General features: G+C 35.0%; 1 protein-coding gene across 6 annotated transcripts in view; it reads left to right on the top strand.

Annotated features, from left to right (window-relative positions):
• Positions 1 to 23561, top strand: part of CDC27 (cell division cycle 27) — a 67790-nt gene that overhangs the window by 25642 nt on the left and 18587 nt on the right. For 2 of the 6 annotated variants that reach the window (XM_046676097.1, XM_046676095.1), the window contains exons 3-12: positions 1274 to 1421; positions 3022 to 3147; positions 8630 to 8727; positions 9480 to 9634; positions 9739 to 9950; positions 10908 to 11022; positions 13758 to 13873; positions 20695 to 20794; positions 21749 to 21956; positions 22168 to 22337. In XM_046676097.1, the coding sequence (XP_046532053.1) occupies positions 1274 to 1421; positions 3022 to 3147; positions 8630 to 8727; positions 9480 to 9634; positions 9739 to 9950; positions 10908 to 11022; positions 13758 to 13873; positions 20695 to 20794; positions 21749 to 21956; positions 22168 to 22337 (1448 nt within the window). Of the gene's footprint in view, positions 1 to 1273; positions 1422 to 3021; positions 3148 to 8629; positions 8728 to 9479; positions 9635 to 9738; positions 9951 to 10907; positions 11023 to 13757; positions 13874 to 20694; positions 20795 to 21748; positions 21957 to 22164; positions 22338 to 23561 lie in introns of all 6 variants that reach the window. The other 4 variants (XM_046676096.1, XM_046676094.1, XM_046676098.1 and 1 more) reach the window with 2 other exon arrangements.

Below are 23561 nucleotides of genomic sequence, written 5' to 3'. Positions count from 1 at the left end.
TGTGTGCCAAAATTTCTTATCATTTACTACATATAATTTGTATATTGTTTTAGTAAGGTTTCATGAAAAATCATAAGATGGAGCAGAGAAGAAGGGTTGCTGTTGGTTTTTGCTTGTACGTATATATGACAAGAAAAACCTTTATGAGAGTAAAATTTCAAATTACTTTTTTATCCCAAATCTTTGAGTCAGCTTTTGAAGAAGATGTCGCAAGTTTATCTTGTACTTTAGAACAGTGATTCTCCAACTTTAGCATGCATCAGAATCACCTGAAGGGTTTGTTAAACACAGTTTGCTGATCCCCACTTCCAGAATTACTGATTTAGTGGGTCTGAGATGGGGCCTAAGAATTTCCATTTCTAACAAGCTCCCAAGTCATGCTGATGCTAGTATGGGGACCACACTTTGAGAACCACTTGCGTAGGAGATCCCTCAGCCTGAGATTATTATATAACCCATTTTTAGAAGCACAGATTTGTGATTTTCCCTCTTTCTTGATACCCCCATTGTTGCTTCTATAAGCTCTCATCTGGGTTGGTTGTGAGGATAGAAATGAGGAGATACTCAGTTTGGGAGAGAGTAAATAGGGGGGAAAATACCACATTTCATTAACTGAGACGGAAGGGGCATTTCCTAATGTAGAGAATAGGCGACAGTCTGATGAATAATTCAGCTCTTGCTCTTGGAGAGCAGTTTAATTATTGTTACTGTACAAGTATCAAGTCTCTCAATTGAGTGTTTAAACAATGTAGGTATTCACAATTTAGAATTTTTTTTCTTTATCTTAAATTACCTTAAATATAATTTTGTGTCTACTTGGTATTAGAAATAAGTGGGGTTTTTTTTCAATCTGGTCCTCTTTTAATGTAAAAATTATTCCAGATTTGTCAATTAGGTTTATTGACTTCTATCCTCTCAAAGAGTCTATTAGACTACCAGTAAAACATCTTGTTTCTATGTGATATTTTTCTATTTAAAGATATGGGTGTGTGTGTTTGCTTTTCTTGAGCATTTACAGAGAATACCATGATTGTCTTCATGGTATTATTTCCTTGGTTCCTTATAGGAAGAAGGTAATCAGGACTTGGGGAACTAACTTTTCTATCAGCAAAGTATTTCTCCTTAATTCAAATTTGTATTAATAAATTATTGTTTTATATTAAATAACATCCCTCATTTTTTTGTTGCTAAACTTTTTTATTACCAGATAAACAATAATTACCATTCAACATACTAAATAATAGCCTCTTTTTTTTCCCATATGTGTTCTTAGTACACTCAGAAGAAGCCTTGTTTTTACTGGCAACCTGTTACTACCGCTCAGGAAAGGCATACAAAGCATATAGACTCTTGAAAGGACACAGTTGTACTACACCACAGTGTAAATACCTGCTTGCAAAATGTTGTGTTGATCTCAGCAAGTAAGTTTTTAAATCTAATTTTGTTATACTTACACTGTAGAATTTTGGATAAAATTCTTTTTGATGGATTAAACTGATTGACTCTCTTTCTCCCTTTTTGGTAGTAGTGATTTGTCTATTTCAGTAACTTTTTAAATGTTTATACTCCTAGCTAGGCCATTATTATTTTTGTGGCAAATTATGGAGAAATTTTATTGTTATGGTAAGATATAATAGAATTTAACTCTGGAGAAACTTAAATTGTAACTAATTCGTATCATTTTCTAAAATGATACTAAGTGTAATTTCCGTTTCCTTTGCTTTCCTGGTTAGACCAATTAGAATAAGCCTGAAAACCTACTTACCAGTTCACCTGGGATTAATGCTCCATTGTGTCTAGGTAGTTGTGTAATTATTTGCCTTTCAAGATCATTGTATTTGGGAATCACTACTCCGACCCCTTTGAAGCAAGGGAGCAGATTGAGGAGAGTACTTCTTTTGCATATTATGGTTAAAGCAAGTCAGCTGTCCCTATTCTGAATCTGGAGGCAGCTAGAGATATAGGTAATGTTCTGTTAAACTCTTTTCTGTGCTCTAAGAGATGAAGTGATGGTAAAAGTGACTAAACAGTTAGACAGTTGTGAAAGCCTGTATGTGTGTTTAGTTTGAAGATTTATGGTAAAAGGATGCAAAAAAGCCTCATAAAGTCTCTGTAGCCCGATTAATAACTATTTTATTTGTCCATTGTATAATTGATGACTTTTAAATTAAAGTTAGCTAAAATATCTATAAAACTTATGAGATATTTATTGAATTATTTTTACTCCAAAGATTCTGTTAAATTCTTAAAAATCTACTTACTTATGTAATTTGCCAGTTTCTTAAGCCACTTCTTATATTAGACCTTCTGATCCCACTTACAAATATTTATAGTTTTTTTTTTAGAAGTCCCACTGACAGTAAAAGAACTTTAGATATGATCTTTTATATTCGGGATGTGCTCTGTAAACTTACTTGAGAGTTTTCCACATCATGATTTGGAAAAAACTTTAAAACACAAACCATTACAAACTCTGATATGCTAAAAATATATAGTGAAATCAGGCAAATTTTTTTCCTTTGGGGAACATTTGTGATTTTCTATATCAAGAAAACATAACTGACAAATAAAAAGAGATGAGATGCTATTCAAGTTTCATTTATAAACCTAGAAATTACTGAGGCAATTTTTAATTAAAATATGTTAGTCTTGTTTAATTTGCTTGCAAATTCCTATTACAAGGAGTTAGAGAACTAAGAACACCACATCTGTTTATGAAGAACCATTCATATTTTTCCCCCAGAATAATGGTCTTCCATTTGTTTTGACATGAGTAGTGAGTATGTTGCCCAGACTAGATTTGTACATACAGAGACTAAATTTAACTGGTTTTGTTTTTAAAGGCAAGACTGGAATTTTAAGATCGTAAATTCCCAGTCTCCCAAATGATTCTAACTACATATTTATTGCTATGCTAAAGGTACCATGAATTTTTTACTTTCTCTCCATAGTAAGAGGTACATTGGTGATGAAGCGTTTTTTATATTGACTTTTTAAAATCTGTAAATCTGTGTTTCAAAGGCTTGCAGAAGGGGAACAGATCTTATCTGGTGGAGTGTTTAATAAGCAGAAAAGCCATGATGATATTGTTACTGAGTTTGGTGATTCAGCTTGCTTTACTCTTTCATTATTGGGACATGTATATTGGTAAGTAGCAATGATTCAAATTACCAGAAAATTGTTTCTAGTACTAGAATGCTTTGTGGTTTAAAAAACCTATGTTGACCTGTGTTTATCAAATAGTAATTGGGTAAGTAGTACACAGTCTTCTATTTCAATGACCTGTAAAATAGTGGAGATGTTGATCCCATTTTTCGCTGTCTACTTTGCCTTCATAATAATAGCTACAGCAGCACTGCTTAACAACTGAGTGTGCATATGAGGTTTTTTTTTTTTTGGTTTTTTTTTTTTTACCTTGGGTGAAGAGAATATCTTCGTGTGATCCACTGAGGTAAAAGGAGAAGAGAGTGAAGTTCTTTCTCTAATATTAAATTTCACTGCTGCTCCTTAGAAGGAGGCTTGAGGGCAAGTTTCAGTAATAAAGAATAGCAATTCCCATCTGATATGTCATAATAATTTTGAGGTGTGTCATAAGAAATTTCCTACAGTTGTAGTTGAAATAATAGTGATTTTGCAAGTAATTTTAAAATTTATTTACATTTATTTAAATTCAATCTTTTAAAAGCAAGTGAGTGTGGTTCAAAGTTTTTATTATAATAATGTTGTTCTCACTTGATTTTTATTCTAAAATGCCCTTTGAGTCAGGGAATAAGCGGTAGAGATATAATTCGGTAATAGGAATTGTTCAACTGCCTGTGGGGGTGCACCTCATATGTAAATGTCATCTGTCTCCTATCATGGGAGAAATGGTTGAGGAATGCTTGTCTGAAGAATAGGATAGCATTTGTTTTAAGATAAATTGAGGCTAGTTTGAATAGTAGTTTCTCAAAACCTTGAAAATGCCCTTTTGAACAGAATAAATTATTTGGCTGAATTTGGGGGCTCATTTTCAGATGACACCACTCTTTTGTGAACAGGAGTAAGTAAAGTATAATATCAATATCTTCATTTATCTTAATAGAAGGACTTGAAGTAATAAATCTAGTTCATGCAGCTATGATGCTTCTTGTCATGTGTTCAGGCAACTTCTGAGATCCATCTCCGATGGCTAGAGACAGTACCTGGCACTGGAAATGTAAAGATAAATCACTCACAGTTCCCACCCCAAAAGGTTTGTGATAGAGTAGGAATAGAGAAGCAGTAAACAAAAGTTTATAAGTTTTTGTTTGTTTGTTGTTTTATTGAGTTAATCATAGGTTACAATCTTGTGAAATTTCAGTTGTACATTATTGTCTGTCAGTCGTGTTGTAGGTGCACCCCTTCACCCTTTGTACCCACCCCACACCCCACCTTTCCCCTGGTAGCCACTAATTTGTTCTCTTTGTCCACATGTTCAAATTCCTCATATGAGTGGAGTCATACAGAGATTATCCTTCTCTATCTGGCTTATTTCACTTAACATAATTACAAAAGTTTGTAAGTTTTTATCATCACAGTAAAAGTGCTATGATAAAATTTGAGCAATATTTTGTTCAAATGAGGGAATAATCAGGTCTATCTGGTTAAGAAGAGGGGTATGATGGTAACTAAGAAAAACTTGATGGAAAAAGTTTTGTTTCTTTGAATTCTCAATAATAAGAAAACTAGAAATTAGAAAATGGGCAAAATACTTGAATGGACACTTCACCAAAGAGGATATATATGGATGGTAAATAAGCACATGAAAAAATGTACCAAATCATTAGTCATTAAGGAAAGGCAAATAAAAACCACCATTAGAAACCACTACACAGGGGCCAGCCCTGTGGCTGACTGGTTAAGTTTGCGCTCTCTGCTTTGGCGGCCCAGGGTTTCGCTGGTTCGAATCCTGGGCGCTGACATGGCACCGCTCAACAGGCCATGCTGAGGTGGCGTCCCACATGCCAAAACTGGAAGGACCCACAACTAAAAATACATAACTATGTACTGGGGGGCTTTGGGGAGAAAAAGAAAAAATAAAAAATCTTTGAGAAAAAAAAAGAAACCACTATACAGCTATTGGAATGGCTAAAATAAAAACTACTGACAGTACAAAGTGCTGGTACAGATGCAGAGCAGTGAGATTTCTCATACATTGCTGGTGGGAATGTAAAATGATTCTTGTACATGAATTTTCATAGCAGCTTTATTTGTAAAAGCTCAAAAGTGGAATCAACCCAAATTCAGTGGGTAAATAGATAAACAAAGTACATCCATACAAGGGACTACTACTCAGCAATAAAGAGGAACAAACTATTGATAGATACAATAACTTGGACGTGTTTCAAAGACATTATGGCGAGTGAAAAAGGCCAATTTCAGAAGTTTGCATACTGTGTGATTCCATTTATATCATATTATTGATATGACAAAATTATAGTGATAGAGACAGATCAATGGTGGGGGCAAGAGTGTGGCTATAAAGGGGCAGCTGAAGGAGTTTCTTTGGGATGTTAGAACAGTTCTATATCCTGATTGTGGTGGTGGTTACACAAATCTCTACATACAGTAAGATTTCATAAAACTATACACAAATGAGTGCATGTACAACTGCTGAAATCTAAGTAAAGTCTGTTGGTTTGTTTACAGTATTATGCTACTGTCAGTTTCCCAGTTTTGATAATTGTACTGTGGTTATGACAGATACTATTATTGAGGAAAGCTGGGTGCAGGGTACATGGGAACTCTGTACTATTTTTGCAACTTCTATGTGAGTCTAAAATTATTTCAAAATAAAGTTTAGTAAAACAAGATAAAGTGTTAAAATCACAAAAATGCTGTATATATATTACTAATTATTTTAAAACAAGATTATTATGGGTTCTTGAGGGTGCAGTTAAATCAGGTTCTAACCATGAAGATGATTTTTTTTCCTCCTCCTTCAGAGGAATAAGGATGGGTTATTTCTATTCATCATAAAGAGTAAAAGGTTAAGCATGCAAACGGGGACAACCCTGCTCCCAAAACTAGCTTTTCATTTCAACCATCATATGCCTGTCTTGTGACCAAAATTGCACACAGTAATCTGGATATACATGTGTCGCAGTTTTGTAGCTACTGCTTGTTAGGTTATCTTTTTTATCTTCAGTATTTGCTAGACACTTAATTGGTCTTTTTGTCTACATATTCACATGAGACTTCTATGTTTAGGACACAGCTAAGTCTGGTTCTTAGTTCTCTGGAAAACTTCTTTTTGAATTTTAGTGAAAACTTCCATCTAAAGTTGGAGCTCCAAGTAGTTTAATTTTCTTAAATCTTTTTCCCTTTTTATCTCTCTAGAGATTTATCTACCATATTAGATTATTATAATTCCTCACCTGGCTTCTTCCCCCATTAGCTCTTATATTATTTATACATATATCTATATCTATCTGTGTATGTGTGTATCTAATCTCCTCTTAGCAGACACTAATTTTGTTTTAAATTTCTTCTATTTTATGGTCTGTTAATCAGATCATGGCTTATTATAAAAATCAGCCTTGGCAACTTACCAAAAGTTTAAGAGAATTTTCCTTTTGCTAAAGTAAAAAGAAAATTTAATTTAAATTAGAAGAATATTACAATACTCTTCTCCAGTAATATATATACAGCATAAGAGTAATATGTATACAGCATTTTCATCACAGAAGATCACCTCTTAGATTTCCAGAGTATTTTTCCTTAAATAGATTATTTTACCTTTGCTTAAATCAGTTTGTCCACCACTTTTCTGGCCATTTAAATAATTCATATGGTCGATGCAACTTTAAAAATTATTAATAAAAGCGTCTATTTTATGTTACATTTTGCAAGCAAAGCAAGGGGGCAAGGCTACTTGAAAACAGGAAAGAGAGAATATAAAAATGAGAAAGATCTAATTTTCTGTCATCGGAAATCTTATAATCAGGGGCTGGCCCCGTGGCCGAGTGGTTAAGTTTGCGCGCTCCACTGCAGGCAGCCCAATGTTTCGTTGGTTTGAATCCTGGGCGCGGACATGGCACTGCTCATCAAACCACGCTGAGGCAGTGTCCCACATGTCACAACTAGAAGGACCCACAACGAAGAATATACAACTATATACCGGGGTGCGTTGGGGAGAAAAAGGGAAAAAATAAAATCTTTAAAAAAAAAAAGAATTCTTATAATCAATTTCAAGAGAACACACATGAAAGATAAGTAGGCAAACCATAGTCAGTTTTTTAAGAAATGAGGAGACTGTATAACATGACTCAGTTTAGGTGAGAAGCAATAAGAACTGTTGGAAGCTTACGGCAATCCTCAAACATTGAGGTTTCACTGTATTTTCCTTTTCCTGTGCTTATGATAAAATTCCCAAGCATTGATTTGCCGCTTTCCACTCCTATTACTTTCAGAAAATGTTCTTCTTATGTTTTTTCTTTGTTTCCTATATTTTGTTTTAAATGGTAAATGATTATATCATTTTTGTGACAGTTTTTCCTTTAAGAGATTTCATCTAAACAATCTTAGTTTGATAAAATTTATTTACGTTTTCTGAAAGTCTGCCTCCCACTACTGCTTCCCTCTTTGTCCATGTGTTTACTGGCTCAAATTAGGTAACTGGGAAGCTAGATATCCTTCAACTGGTGATATTTTCTTTTCTTTATTACGTCATTTATCCTAGTTTCTACTCACTTGCAAAATCTGAAAGTAAAGCAAACTAATATCTAGTTCCCCAAGAGAGTCTTCTTCACACTTCTCTGAGATTAGACTGACAGCACATAAACAAATTATGTGTTTTCGCTGATAGTTTCATTTGAGAGTTCTTTTGAAAATCTTGGTTAGATGCCTCTGGTCCTTTATAAAACCTTAGAATTTTGGAAGAATTGCTGTATCTTAATTTTTTCCATTAGATAATGAAGAATTTCAACCTCAGAACAGGTGATTAGTATTTTTTACCTGAAAGCTCGAATGAGTCTCACTAACCCCCTACCCCATCCTCCCTCCTATTTAAAAGCTAGGGAGGCAACAATGCTGTTCTAATAATCTACATATTGTTTCAAGTATGTATGGTCCCAGAGATCTTGTCTACTTTCTCAATGTAAGCCTTTATACCCTGATTTAGAAAGAAGCATAAATTTTCCTTTTCATTAAGAGCTACCACCTCTACTTTGTTAGAAAATCTGATCACTTAAATATGCTGTATTTAAAGCATTTAAGTCACTTTTGAAATTACCACCGGGATATTATATTAAAAATTAAGAATAAGGCTGAAACATTTGGGTGTTTTCCATATCTCCTTCAGTAATTCTAGTATCTGACGGGAAATTAAAAGTAATTGTAATATTTAAGAAGGCAATGATAGTTTGTTTATTTTGTTAGCATTCCTTTCAATTTGTGTTCTGTTTGCTTTCATCTGACTTTGGACTTGAACTGCCCTAAATATTAGAGACTGGGAGATGGTAAGACGAGGAATTTGGTAATTTAGGAAATTATCAAGAAGAGTACTCTCAGAACTTATATGAGATTGACCTAATGTTCTATACCAAAAATTTCTCTATAGTAAATGTTTCGGGTTTTGTAGCTTGTCTAATCTGTTTGTTTGTCTTTACAGCAAGACAGATCGGCTTGCCAAAGGATCAGAATGTTACCAAAAGAGCCTTAGTTTAAATCCTTTCCTCTGGTCCCCCTTTGAATCATTATGTGAAATAGGTAGGTTTATAGGGGTGGCTGGCCGAGGGTTCCCCAATTTGCTCTTCTTTTTTCCCCCCTGCTTAATTTTTGGAGAGTGATGCAAATTATCTATCGACAAGAAAAATATTTTTCAAAGCTGAGGGCTATTAAAATTGAGAGCAAGAAATAAGGTAGAATCATGTTTCAGGAATAATGTGGCCTTTCTTGTGTCCCCTAGAATGAGTTGTATTGTGAGTATATCACTAGCCAAAATAGTTTCCTGGATAAGAAAAGAAGTTAATAGAATGCCTGGAGCAGAAGCTGTGACGTAAAAGACCAGGAGAATCTGGGGAGAGAGTGTCTCCATATATATGCTCTAGGATGCATGAAGGATCTTTTAAAATGTTGTGTCTCTATAAATGGAAGTACTTAAAACTTCACTGTAGTATCTAGGGGGTTTTGACTTTCCACTCTCACTCCTTACCTTGAGCAAAATGAGATCTAGTTGCTTTCTGCTATAAAACAAACACAGAAATCTACATTTCCCTGTGATTTATTATATTTAAATCTGTGTCATTGCAGTTTAGTTCCTAAATTTACAGCCTTGTCTGAGGGGTTAACTTGTACAATAAATTGATGGATGGGCTTTAAGGAGGTTAATTTGAGTAGCTGAAACAGACAGGAGAACTTTAAAATTCTGGATGAGGCCTTATTTCCGCAGATTATGTGTACTTGAAAAAAAATTAACCCTCGTTTCCTCAGACTCAAGCATTTATTTTTTTCCTTCACAGGTGAAAAGCCAGATCCTGACCAAACATTTAAATTAACATCTTTACAGAACTTTAGCAACTGTCTGCCCAACTCTTGCACAACGCTAGTATCTAATCATAATTTATCTCACAGACAGCCTGAGACAGTTCTTACAGAAACACCCCAGGATACAATTGTAAGTATCATATGCTAGTGTTCAAAATATTATGAAAATGAAAAAGAATGATCTGAACCTAAATAATGTATCATAAATGACATGGTAGAAATTTTCTGTTTCAGGAATTAAACAGACTGAATTTAGAATCTTCCAATTCAAAGTACTCCTTGAATACAGATTCCTCAGTGTCTTATATTGATTCAGCTGTAATTTCACCAGATACTGTTCCTCTTGGAACAGGAACTTCCATATTATCTAAACAGGTTCAAAATAAACCAAAAACTGGTCGAAGCTTATTAGGAGGACCAGCTGCTCTTAGCCCATTAACCCCAAGGTAAGACAAACAAAAGATGCTTTAAAATGTGCTATAATATTAAATAATCTTATAATAATTCATATTATTAGTAATATAAATTAATATGAACAGCAACTTCTAAATCATTATGGAAATAGAGGCGTTTACTAAGTCAGTAATGGACCTATTCTGTTTTCAGAAAATGAAGTAAAAGAAATACAATACCTGTGATAAAAACTTAATATTTAAATGTGAGAGAAAATTTTAAAACTCTTAAATATGCCTTATTCAGCTAGTGTATTAAAAGATGCATTAAAAGATACTGTCTTTACCACTGTGCTTCATTGAGTAGCAGTGAACCTCTTGAACTGTTGGAATGCTTGTGATAGAATCAGTGACAGCAATGGTTATTGTTAAACACGAAGGAAGGATTGACACCTATCAATATAAAACATTTTCTCAAAATTATTAGATGTAGATGTATATTTAGATCCAGGAACCCAGCCCAGAGGATACATATCCGAAAGCATCACAATAACAAATTATATGCTAGAACAGACTCGATACGTTGGGTCCCGGGGACGGGGAGCTACTCAAATAGCCTGACCATGAGATTACAGCAACTCATTGAATCCACAGATGGAGAGACGTTTTCTCTATAATAGTGTCTAAATCTCATAAATTCCAAGAATTTGAAGTAATTTGATCATTTGGATTTTAGGTTTTTGGATCTTAGCCACTCTTCTTTATTTCTAATAAATCTCCTGAGATGGGTAGTTGCTGCTCAATTTAATTCCTTATTTGTTTTGTTTTTTTTAGTTATGGTGGGTGGAATAGTCTGCATTCACAGCTTATTTTTAATCTGCCCCTCAGATCGTCACTGCCCCCAAGACTGATTTGCCATTCTCTTCCTTTTAGACCTTCTAATTTAAGTATACTGCTGCTTTATATATGCCTTGATGACTTTTTGACACCTTGATTTCAACCTCTTCTCAGTTTTGGGATTTTGCCATTAGAAACACCAAGTCCTGGAGATGGATCCTATTTACAAAACTACACTAATACATCTTCTGTAATTGACGTGCCATCCACCGGAGCCCCTTCAAAAAAGGTATTTTCCATGTAAAATACAGTTCTGGTATTGTTGAAAGAAATTCATTTAAAATTCCAATCTGTTAAAGGCAATTTCAGAGAGAATCTAACTTTGTTTAATTGTGGCCTAAGAATTGTTGATCTCAGTGTAAAAGAAGGTCATCGTTGTCATAGTCTCCTGGTTATAGTAGGAGACACAAAGCTGATTGCTTTTTTGGCCGTATGGGATTATAACTCACTGGTATAGTTTAGTTCAGCGTATAGCTAAACAAACATATTCAGATTTTTACTTTTAATTTCCTTAACAAAGTTAAGATTGTTCTATTACTCTGAATGTAAATAACAAATTATATCTGTTATAGTTTTACTTGTCCCCACCCCTGTGTTTGTTTTTTAATTGTACTAGTATCACCCGGAAAAAAAATTGACTTTCATAAAGCCAGCTATTTCTGATAGTAAAGTTTTTATGGTAGATCCTCATAGATTTGTAGTAAATTTATAGTAAATGTGTAATAAAATGAAAAATATTTGACAGCATCCTTACAGTGAATACTGCAACAAGTTTTGAGACTCTTTTTATACTGTTCTTTTATGTAGGTCTATGGCAGTACAGCCAAAGTACCATTTGTTTAAAAAACATCCGTGGTGCAGGATATCTTCTGTGAGAATTAAATTAGGTTATATATGTAAAATGCCTATTGCCATACTTAATAGATGTTTAAGAAATGGAAGCTAAATAAGTCATACTAGTATGTGAGTGGCTGATATAGTCTCTTTACCTTCCTCGAGACATGTTTCTTGTTTTTTTACTCTTTTATTCCTGAACTTCCTTAGAGCCTGCAAATGTGTTTTCTATAATAGCTCCTTGACGAGTGCTAATAGGAGCTCCAAGAGTGGTAAAAAGCAAACTGCAAAGTAGTTAATGTGTGGATTATTTTAAATCTGATTTTTAGATGTTGGCAACTACCTGCTGTTGTTATAAGAGTGTTGTTATAAGAGTGAAATATAATTGTAGAAATTAGTTTATTACAGTTATGAGAAGACGTAGTAGAATGATAGTTAGTGTGCCAGGTGAAGTAGGTCAAAACCAGGGAAACCATAGCAATCAAGGGCAAGTTAGACAGTGAATAGGTACATGATTTCAGTGCCCAAATAATAAAAGCCACCTGCTGTCTCGTTCTCTCCTGCCTCTGTTCTCTTCTGAACCTGTTACAAGACATTCCTAGAAAAGCTATCCTTGTAGGTCTCTATGCAGTATCAACTAAAAATAACAAACCAAGTGGTGAGTGCAGTACATAGATATTTGTCAAATAAGGAAGGGCCAGAATTGCTTTTAAGTTTTATCCCTTGGGTGAATGTAGAGGTCCTGGTTTGGGGAAGGAGGGGGAAGAGGGATTATGAAGTTTTATTTTGAGGTGTGGTAGATTAGGTGAAAGTATTTAGTGGGTAGTTAGTCATAGAAAAAAGGATGCGGCCTGATAGTAGAAATAATAATTAAAGCTGTTAAAATGGCCAGGCTCTCCTAGGGAAAGAGAGTGTAGCTAAGGAACAGAATATACTTAATTTAAAACAGTGGAAGGAAGAGGGACCGGCAAGTGAAGTAGTAGGGCAAATAATCAAATTATGCAAAGTTTCAAAAAGGAGGGGATGATCAGTGATGTTGAATGCAGGAAAGGCCAATATAAGGCTTTAATATCTGGTAAAAAAGTGATTATTAGTGATTATTGGTAATGTGCAGTTTGAGAATTATGTACAGTGGCTATCAAAGAAACAGTAAGTTTTGAAGAAAATTATCTGGTGGTTAAAAACTAAAAAGTATCCACTGATACAATAGTCATAGATCATATTGTAAAGAAACCAAGTGATGAAGATGAATAGAAATCAGGTAATAAATTAGAGAAGACAGAAGGAGCAAGCAAAGATTTTTTTTTCCCCACTCCAAGGAAGCAGAGAGCAGTTAATGAAGGATTGAACACACCAAAAAGAAATATTAATTCTGTGTGCAATATCCTTAGAATTTAGAAAATAAACAGATGACCTTTGTTTTCAGTCTATTCCTCTGAACTGCTATGGAACTGTTTTTACTAAGTGTCAAAGAAAGGATATAAAATCTTATTGTATTATTACTTTTTTTTTTTTTTTTTTTAAAGATTTTATTTTTTCCTTTTTCTCCCCAAAGCCCCCCGGTACATAGTTGTGTATTCTTCGTTGTGGGTTCCTCTAGTTGTGGCATGTGGGACGCTGCCTCAGCGTGGTCTGACGAGCAGTGCCATGTCCGCGCCCAGGATTCGAACCGACGAAACACTGGGCCACCTGCAGTGGAGCGCGCGAACTTAACCACTCGGCCACGGGGCCAGCCCCTGTATTATTACTTTTTTATGTGTACTAAGTTAGATTGTAAATCCTGAGAGTTGTAGCTGTCTTAAAATTCTTTAGCACTTAGCCCCAATTGGAAAAAGTATGTAATAAATGGCTTCCAGGAATTTTGAGCCTTTCCTTGGAAACTAAAGTGAAAGATGCAAGCATAGTATGACGATAAAAATACTGAGGTTAAAATGAGGAAATGGACTGATGTTCATTCTGATATAACGATAATTAACATTAATAATGATATTAATAGTTTGTGTTTTCAGATGACACTATATATTATGAAATCTTGCATTGGGGAAAACGTAGATGGGAGCATTATGGTGTCTTTTTTCATTCACAGTGCAATTTATAATTCACAAACCTTAGACTTTTTGTGTTTTACAGTCTGTTGCCAGAATCGGCCAAACTGGAACAAAGTCTGTCTTCTCACAGAGTGGAAATAGTCGAGAGGTAACTCCAATTCTTGTTGCACAGACACAAAGTTCTGGCCCACAAACAAGGTATGTATTATGCTGTTATTATTTTATGTTGTTCAGCTTTTCTTGTATAGAACATGATTATACTTCTTCACTTTCGGCAGATTTTGATTCTCCCAAGAATTCTAGAATGACTCTTATAAATTTTGAATATGTCAAATTTGAAATTTCTAACTTACTGAAAAGACTAGTGTAATTTTTAGTTGAGTGTTGAATGCAGATAAGACAAGAGTTAGCTAAAATATCTTTTTAGTTTACTCTAATTGCCTCATGAATTTGTTTAAACTAGATAGTCTGAACACTCCTCCAAAATGATTTTCTTCTTATTTACGTGATCTTCTCCATTGGTCACGTACAGGTAGATTTCACTCTCCCCCTCCCCTGTTATGCATTTCTATAAACACATTGTAAAATTAATCTTCTAATAAATCTTCAAATAATGAAACTGTTCCCACACAGAAATGAAATGATGTTAAATAGAATTTCTTTTCCTGTTCAAGGACTCAAAATAAATTATGGCTAATATTTTTAAAGAAAGATACAACTTTGTCTCCTTCTAAAATAGTGAACATGTACCATAAATCTTAAAACAGACACAGATGGGAGCCAGCCTGGTGGCGTAGTGGTCAAGTTTGCACACTCAGCCTTGGTGACCTGGGATTCGCAGGTGCAGATCAGGGACACAGACCTAGCACTGCTTGTCAAGATATGCTGTGGCAGCATCCCACATAAAATAGAGGAAGATTGGCACAAATGTTGGCTCAGCAGCAGTCTTCCTCCAGCAAAAAGAAGAAGATTGGCCACAGATGTTTAGCTCAGGGCCAGTCTTCCTCACCAAAAAAAAAAAAAAAAAAACCACCAGACACATGTGCATATACCTTGACTATATAAAAGGCCTCAATATTTCTAAAATGCCAAGATGGTAAATCTCAACATGAGTGCCAGCTCACAGACAGGTGACAGTGATGGCTTGGAGGACTCAGTTATGAGAAGGAGCCCAAGTCCTGCAGAGCAACATTGTGTAGACTGAGTATATGCTAATCCTAAAGAAAATATAAACATAATTTACTGAATTATGTTTATATTCACTTAAAACAAATACACTAACTGTAATAAGCATCAACTATTAATAATTTTGTGTTCTTTATATTATTGATTCCATTTTATCTCCTTTATTGCCTGTATTAGTTTCCTACATCTGCTGTTAACAAAGTACCACAACCTGGATGGTTTAAAACAACAGAAGTTTATTCAGTCACAGTTCTAAAAGCTATAATCCAAAAATAAAGGTATTGACAGGGCTGTACTCCCTCTGAAGCCTCTAGGGAAGGATCCTTCCTTTTCTGTTCCAGCTTCTGGTGGCCCCAGGCATTCCTTAGTTTGTGGTAGCATAAGTCAGTATCTGCCTCCATCTCCACACGGTCATCTTCTCTGTGTGTCTCTGTACCCAGATTTTCTTCCTCTAATAAAGACATCAGTCATATTGAATTAGGGCCTACCCTAATGACCTCATCTTAACTTGATTACATCTACAAAGACCCTATTTCCAAATCAGGTCCCATTCATAGGTACTGGGGAGTTAGGGCTTCAAGCTATCTTTTTGGGAGACAGACAGTTCACCCTATAACATTACCTTATTAACAATTACTCTTTATTTGGTCTTTTTAAAGTTGTGTTAGGGTTCATAGTATACATTTTAATTTATCAAAGTCTACCTCCAAATAATATCATACCACGTCACATATAGTGTAAAACCTTAGAACTATATACTTTCATGCTCCTCTCCCAGTCTTTATGCTATTGTTGTCATGTATTTTACTTCTATGTGTTATAAACCCATAGTCCATCATTATAGTTTCTGCGTTAAATAGTTGACTCTTGTAGAGATTTTTTAAAATCAGAAAAGGAAGTTGATTTTATGCTTACACACATATTTACTATTTTTGGTGTTCTTTATTTCTTTCTATAGATCTACATTTCAATTTGGTTTCCTTTTCCTTCATCTTGAAGGATTTCTTTTAACATTTCTTGTAGTCCAAGTCTGCTGGTAATGAATTTCTGTCAGCTTTTGTATGTCAGAAGAAAGTTTTTATTTCAGCTTTGTTTTTGTTTTTGAAAGATATTTTCACTGGATATAGAATTCTAGTTAACAGTTTTTTTCTTTAAAGATGTTGCTTTCCTGTCTTCTGATGTTTATTATTTCTGACAAGAAGTCTGCCATCATTCTCATTTTTGTTCCTCTATATGGAATCTCTCTCTTCTCTCTATTTCAAGATTTATCACTGATTTTAAGCCATTTGATTATGAGGTGCTCTAGTGTAGTTTTCTTCTTCTTTCTTGGCCTTCAAATTCATTGAGCTTCTTGGATCTGTGAGTTTATAGTTTTCATCAAATTTAACTAATTTATGGCCATTATTTCTTCAAATATTTTTTTGTCATGTGCTTTTTTTCTCTCCTTCTTGGAATCCAAGTACATGTATATTAGACTGTTTAAAGTCGTCCCACAATTCACTAATATTCTCTTTATTTTTGTTTCCAGTCTTCTTCCTCTCTCTGTTTCATTTTGGATACTGTTTATTGCTGTGTCTTCAAGTTGACTAATCTTTTCTTCTGCATTGTCTAATCTGCTGTTAGTCCCATCCAGTATATTTTTTTTTATCTCAGACATTCTATTTTTCATCTCTAGAAGTTTGATTTGGTTCTCTCCTTAACATACCCATACTTTCTTCTACCTTTTTGAACACATGGAATCTATTTATAATAGCTCTTTTAATGATCTTTTCTACTAAATCTTACTGTCATTTCTGGGTCTGTTTTTTATTGATTGGTTTTTCTCTTCAGTATAGGGTATATTTTCCAGCTTCTTCGTATGCCTAGTATTTTTCTGATGGGATGCCAGTTACTGGAAATTTTACATTGTTGAGTGCTGGACTTTTTTGTATTCTTTTAAGTATTTTTAAGTTTTGATCTGGGATGCAGTTACTTGTTAACAGTTTGATCCTTTCAGGTCTTACTTTTTCAGTTTTGTTAGGTGGAAGAAGAGCAGCCTTTAGTCTGGAATAATTTTGCCCCACTATTGAAGCAGTACCCTTTGAGACTCTACTCAATGGCCTGTTTAGGCCAAGGTTTTTTCACTCTGGCTATTGAAAATGTGAGCTATTCTCAGCTCATGGTGAGCTCCAAGAGTTGTTCTCTGTGCTCCTTTCCAGTAGTTCTTTTCCCAGATTTGGGTAGTTTTCTTACTACAATGCTGTAAGGCAGTTCTGATGCTAACTACCCAGACTTACCGTAGACTCTGAAGGCTAAAGCCACAGTCTCACCAAGACCTTCGTCAAGTCTTGTTGATTTGCCAATTGTAAGTTCAGGGGTTCCTCAGCCCACCTGTACTTCTGACCATCTCCCTACAAATTTGAGGGTTCCCACTACCCCCTCAGGTTTAATAATTTGCTAGAACAACCCACAGAATCTAGGAAAGTGCTATACTTACAATTAAAGTTTTATTTTAAAGGACTCAAAGCAGGACCAGACAAATGAGACTTGTAGGGTGAGGTCTGGGAAGCTCCTGAACACAGAGCTTCTCTGTCCTCTCCCTGTGGAATCAAGATGTGTCACCTGCCTCTACATCCATGTGTTCACCAACCAGGAAGTTCAACCTAGCCTTGATGTTGAGTTTTTATTGGGGTTTCATTATGTAGGCATGATAGATTGCATCAGTGGCCACATGATTGAACTCAGTCTCCAACCACCCTTTCCTTCCTGGAGGAGGTCAGGCTGGTATCACCTAGTTCAGAGTCCCAACCCTCTAATACCGTAAATGATCTTTCCAGCATGCCCAGCCCCCAATCCTGACCCACCATCCATCACTTCGTGAACGTAAACTCAAGTGTGATGCCAGGGGCCCACTATGAATAACAAAGACACTCCTATCACTTGGCAAATTCTGAGGATTTAGAAGCTCTCTCCCAAGAACCTGGGACAAAGACCAGACAAATTCTTTATTATACAATGCTCAAGCACCTGCACTGATGAATTTTCAACTAGGAGGATTCCTGCGGATCTTTGGAGCTCTCTCCTTTCCAGTACTCTGACCTGCAGACTCTAGCTACCTTCGCTTCCCTGAATTCTCAACATTTTCTTCTCTGCACAAGGAGACCACTGAGCTCTGTTTGTGTCCCCTTCCCTGCACTGCGCCCTTAGAGCTCTCCTCGGGCTTGAGCTGCCTGCTGTCCAGTGTCTGGAAAATACTGTTTCATATCTTTTGTTCTGTGTTATAGTTGTTTAAGATGGGAGAGTAAATCTGCTTCATGTTATTCCATCATAATTGGCAGCAGAAGTTTGTTCTTTTATTTAGAAAGTTGTTTTTCAGAGATGATTAGAATAGCATATTTCTCTTACCTAAATCACCCAAGAAAGTTTGTGCGTCATCATTTTCTCCACATGTTAGCCTCTAAAAATCATTTCTATAATCTTTCCAAGGCGTTCTCTTATAATTATTAGGACATTTCATATTTTATTTAAAAACCATAAAATGATACTGTTTACAAAACTTTCTTAAAAAGTGTTCAGTAAGGGCCAGCCCTGTGGTGGAGCGAGTAAGTCTTACACTCTGCTTTGGCAGCCCGGGGTTTGCTGATTTGGATCCTGGGCACAGACCTGTGCACCACTTATCAACCCATGCTGTGGCAGGTGTCCCACATGTAAAGTAGAGAAAGATGGGCACAGATGTTAGCTCAGGGCCAGTCTTCCTCAGCAAAAAGAGGAGGATTGGCAGCCGATGTTAGCTCAGGGCTAATCTTCCTCAAAAAAAATAAAAGTGTTTAATATAACTGGCACATAATCACAGAGGTAGTAAGTGATAGAACCTGATTTCAAATCTCAACAATCTGCTTCTGAAGCACACTCCTTTCATTGTCATACTCCTAATTAAACAGATATAAGTTATAAGGATATATACACATACACATATATATGGATATGTCTATTTAATACAATATAACCAATGTTTCATACTCATTCAGTATCCTGCTTCATTTTTTTGGTGCTTGTCAGATTTTGGGCTTTTTCTTTGTTTTTTGTGAAACAGCCCTTTGGAGCTAACAGAACGCTCGTGAAAATATAGATTTCATATAGGGAGAGTTTGTCGTCTTTAATCTCCCAAACCAAGAACCTTTTATTGTTTTTTTTCACTTCTATCCCCACAAGATTTATGTTACCCTCATGCACCATTTTGTCTGCTTAAAGCAATCTCAGCATCTTTCTCAGGCTTGTCCTCCCTATAAACTGCTCCATGCTATGAAATCATCCCCTTTCACTTCTCAGGCAAAACTCTTCTATAATTAGCTAATCTTATTGACTAAATATAATTTACATTTGTAGTATAAATGACCCGTAGTTGTTCCTACCAAATAAAGGATATTGTACCTTTAAAAATGAATTTGTCTTGGGGCCGGTCCCAAGTGGCCGAGTGGTTAAGTTCACGCGCTCCACTTGGGTGGCCCAGGGTTTCACCAGTTCAGATCCTGGGTGCAGACATGGCACCGCTCGTCAGGCCATGCTGAGGGGGTGTCCTACATGCCATAGCTAGAGGGACCCACAACTAGAATATACAACTGTGTACTGTGGGGATTTGGGGAGAAAAAGCAAAAAGAAAAAGAATTTATCTCTGGAAAAGGCAAAACTGTAGAGACAGTAAAAAGATCAGTGGTTGCCAGGAGTCGGAGGGAAGAGGGGATGAATAGCGCACAGAGGATTTTTAGGGAAGTGAAAATATTGTGTATGATAGCGTAGTAATGGATACATGCCGTTATACATTTGTCCAAACCCACAGAATGTACAAAACCAAGAGTGAACTCTAAGGCAAACTACAGACTTCGAATGGTTATGACGTCTCAATGTAGGTTCGTCGACTATAACGAATGTACCACTCTGGTAGGGGATGTTGATAATGGGGGAGGTTATGCATGTGTCAGGGCCGAGAGTATATGGGAAATCTGTGTCCTTTCTCCTCAATTTTGCTGTGAACTTTAAACTGCTCTAAAAAAAATTATAAAAAATTAATTGGTCAATCCAAATGACCACACTTGTTGAAATTCCTACATTGAGATTCTGTCCTTTGAAAGGATTAAGCACAGCTGGGGCATTCTTGACTCACTGGTCAGCATCTCTTTTATTCTCAGAAGCCTCTTTGACCCAAACTCAGGTAACCAGTAGGATTTCCCATGAAGTGTAGAAACTGTAAACCGTTTTAGTCCATAGCCATTCTCAATTAAATAATTTTAGGTTTAAGTTTGCTTGCTTTCTAAAAATGGAATTCTTGTATCTTAGAGTTTTCCTTTAAAGTAAAAAATGTATGCAAGGAATTATTAGACTCTTGCTCTATACAGAATAAACCTTGATGTAGCTGTTTGAATTTACAGGTAAATAACTTCTCAAATATCCGTTGTACTCGTGGTATCTATTTGTCAGCAAATATTGCGCATTTAGACTACGTCCAAGTATCTTTTCCTTTTTCTCTAACTTGGTATAGTTGCACATGAGGGCTAGAGATAGTTTATAGATGTGTTTACCATTTATTGACACAGAATTTTGTGTGGGTTGTTTTAAGTTCAAATTAGCAATTTCAGATAGAGTGAAAATTGGTCTTGTAATCTTTATCATTTTATGGTAACACAAATAGTTTTTAAATCGTGAGTTTTCATAGAGGGACGAGAAGAGAGCTCACCAAAGTCATCAACTTTAGAGTGCAAACATGATGAATCCATATTTTTTAATATACCTGAATTGAAACAGTTAATGTTCATAAACTGAGTTTTTAAAAAAATGTCTGCTTTTGTAATTTTTTTTAGTACCACACCTCAGGTATTGAGCCCCACTATCACATCCCCCCCAAATGCACTGCCTCGAAGAAGTTCACGACTTTTTACTAGTGACAGCTCTACAACCAAGGTAATTTAAAGACTTCTATATGTCACATTTACTCAATGCATCCCCTCTAAAATTTCTGTTTAGCAGTGACTCTATCGCTAATAAATAAATTAGGAGCGTATTTAAAATTTTTTAAATTTTTTTTAACTTGTAGGACTATCTATAAAGTTTGTAAATTTTCTTGGTCCTTTAATAAATATAAAACATTGTTCAAATGACAAAATTATAGTGATGGAGAGCAGATCAACAGTTACCAGAAGTTAGAACTGGGGGCAGAGGGGTGGATGTGACTCCTAAAGCACAGCACAGTGGAATTTTGTGTGTTCTGTGTAGTGGTAGAACACACCTGTATTCTTATTGTGGTGGGTGATTACACAAATCTGTACATGTGATAAAATTTCAGAGAACTATGCACACCCCAAAAAAAGTACATATAAAAACAATGAAATCCAAATAAGTCCTGTAGTTTAGTTGATAGTATTGTACTAATTCCAGTTGTGGATTTTACAGTATACTATGGTTATGTCAGATGGTATTACTGGGGAAAGGGTAAATGGAAATTTTCTCTGCACAATTAGAGGGCCTCATTATACCTTTGGTAAATTTTCTTGGTCCACTGACAGATATTATAGACAATCTTTAATTTGGACACATACAGATCAACGATTTTATCAGTTACAATGCTCTGAGACAATTAGGTAGTGCATCCACTTACTAAATAATAAATGAAAGTGATATGCTTTCAGAAAAGAGCAATACTTAATGCTGATTTACCTTAAATACTAGTTAATTCTGTTTATTTTCAGATAGTTGCATTTAAAATTAAATGACTTAGAAGACTTTGTTTTTATAAAATTTCTTAGAAAAATATGAATCAGAGAGTGTACATTTATATTATATCTAGTATTGGAGAAAGGCTTGGGGAGTCTAAAATATATGAGTATAACAAGTGTGGGATTTTCCTCCTTTTTACAGGAGAATAGCAAAAAATTAAAAATGAAATTTCCACCTAAAATCCCAAACAGAAAAACAAAGAGTAAAACTAATAAAGGAGGAATAACTCAACCTAACATAAATGATAGCCTGGAAATTACAAAATTGGACTCTTCCATCATTTCAGAAGGGAAAATCTCCACAATCACACCTCAGATCCAGGCATTTAATCTACAGAAAGCAGCAGCAGGTCTGTTTTAAATGCTTAATATCTTCTCTCTATTTTATTTTATTCACTCTTTTTAAAGTAAATTTCTTTATGTTCATTCAGGTGCTTTCCATTTTTTTCTAGATAGATGTTGGAATTCTTAACGAATTATTTTGTAATTAGCCTTTCTAGAAAAACAAACTATTTTATTGTGGTTTTCTCCTTTGTTTACTATATTTTTTTCTCCTAGAAGGTTTGATGAGCCTTCTTCGTGAAATGGGGAAAGGTTATTTAGCTTTGTGTTCATACAACTGCAAAGAAGCTATAAATATTTTGAGCCACCTACCTTCTCACCACTACAATACTGGTTGGGTACTGTGCCAAATTGGAAGGGCCTATTTTGAACTTTCAGAGTACATGCAAGTAAGTATAGAAGACAATTATATATGCCTTTCTAGAGATAATTTAAATTTGATTAAAATACCTATGCTTAAGAAGCCTAGATCTAAAAGGTCAAATATTTCTTATGAAATGTCTTTATATTTATTTTCTCAGTATTTATAATTTATAAATACAATTCTTTCTTGTGTTAAGGGGTGAGGAATACAAATTCTTTGGAATTACTTGAGATAGATTTGTGGAGAACCCAAGTCATCCATACATTCTTATGTGGAATATTTATACCCTACTCAGGTGCATCTGAAAATATATATTTATCATGTAATAGATATTTATGATCAAAATTCTTTATCATATATAGAATTCTCACTGGGATGAATTTTCGGCATTTAGTATGTTTTATAAACTGGAGGATGCTATGAAGAAAATTACATGTAATCAAGGATGCAATGTCCTTATCAAAAGGCTTTTATCCTTTTAATTTTAATCTCATTAATTGCTTAAGTTACCTGTTCGTACCAGAAAAAGAGAGAATGATTAACATAAAACCAAGGAAAATTCTAATTTTCAATTTGAATTTTCTCCCCAATTATCCTTCTAAAGCATTTTCTCCTCCACCCTTAAACATTAAAAGAAAAAAACCTTTAAGAAACCTAGGTATTATAGTAAAGTTCCTCTAACATAAATTATTTAAAGTTTATAGTAAGGTTTTTTTTTGCCCTATTTACTTTCAGTTCGTTTATTCAGTGTATATTCCAGTGCATGTTATGTCCTAGATTCTCTTCCAGACTGTGATACAGCTAGACAGATCATTGCTACCCTTCGTAGAGCCTGCATTCTAGTAAAAGAGACAGGTTGTAAACCAATAAATGTATAAGGACAGCTAGCTAAGTCATATGAAGGAAAGATGAAGGATCTTAAAGAGATTGGGGGACAGTGAAGTATGGTGCTGTTTTTTGAAAAGTGTCCTCAGAGATAGAAAGTTACTCCTTCCTCCATGCAAAGTTCTAGGGGTGAAGTGTTCTTCCAGGTAGAGAATAAATACCAAAGGTAAATATTTGTGTAATTTTGTGTAAGACAGAAAAGAGTTATAGACAGAAAGCCTTATGCATTGCTGGAAGACCCATGTTTGGATTATGGTCTTTTACAGGTACACAGGTAAAACCTGCGTTTAACAAGTCTTTTTCAAAATTATTTCTAATTTATTATTTCACAGGTACTTTAAAACAGGTGAATCTTGTTGTTTCC

The sequence above is a fragment of the Equus quagga genome, chromosome 11 (genome assembly GCF_021613505.1).
Source record: "Equus quagga isolate Etosha38 chromosome 11, UCLA_HA_Equagga_1.0, whole genome shotgun sequence".
Classification (NCBI taxonomy): domain Eukaryota; kingdom Metazoa; phylum Chordata; class Mammalia; order Perissodactyla; family Equidae; genus Equus; species Equus quagga.
Note: the sequence above shows the minus strand (reverse complement) of the source record. Positions and strands in the feature narration are given on the sequence as shown.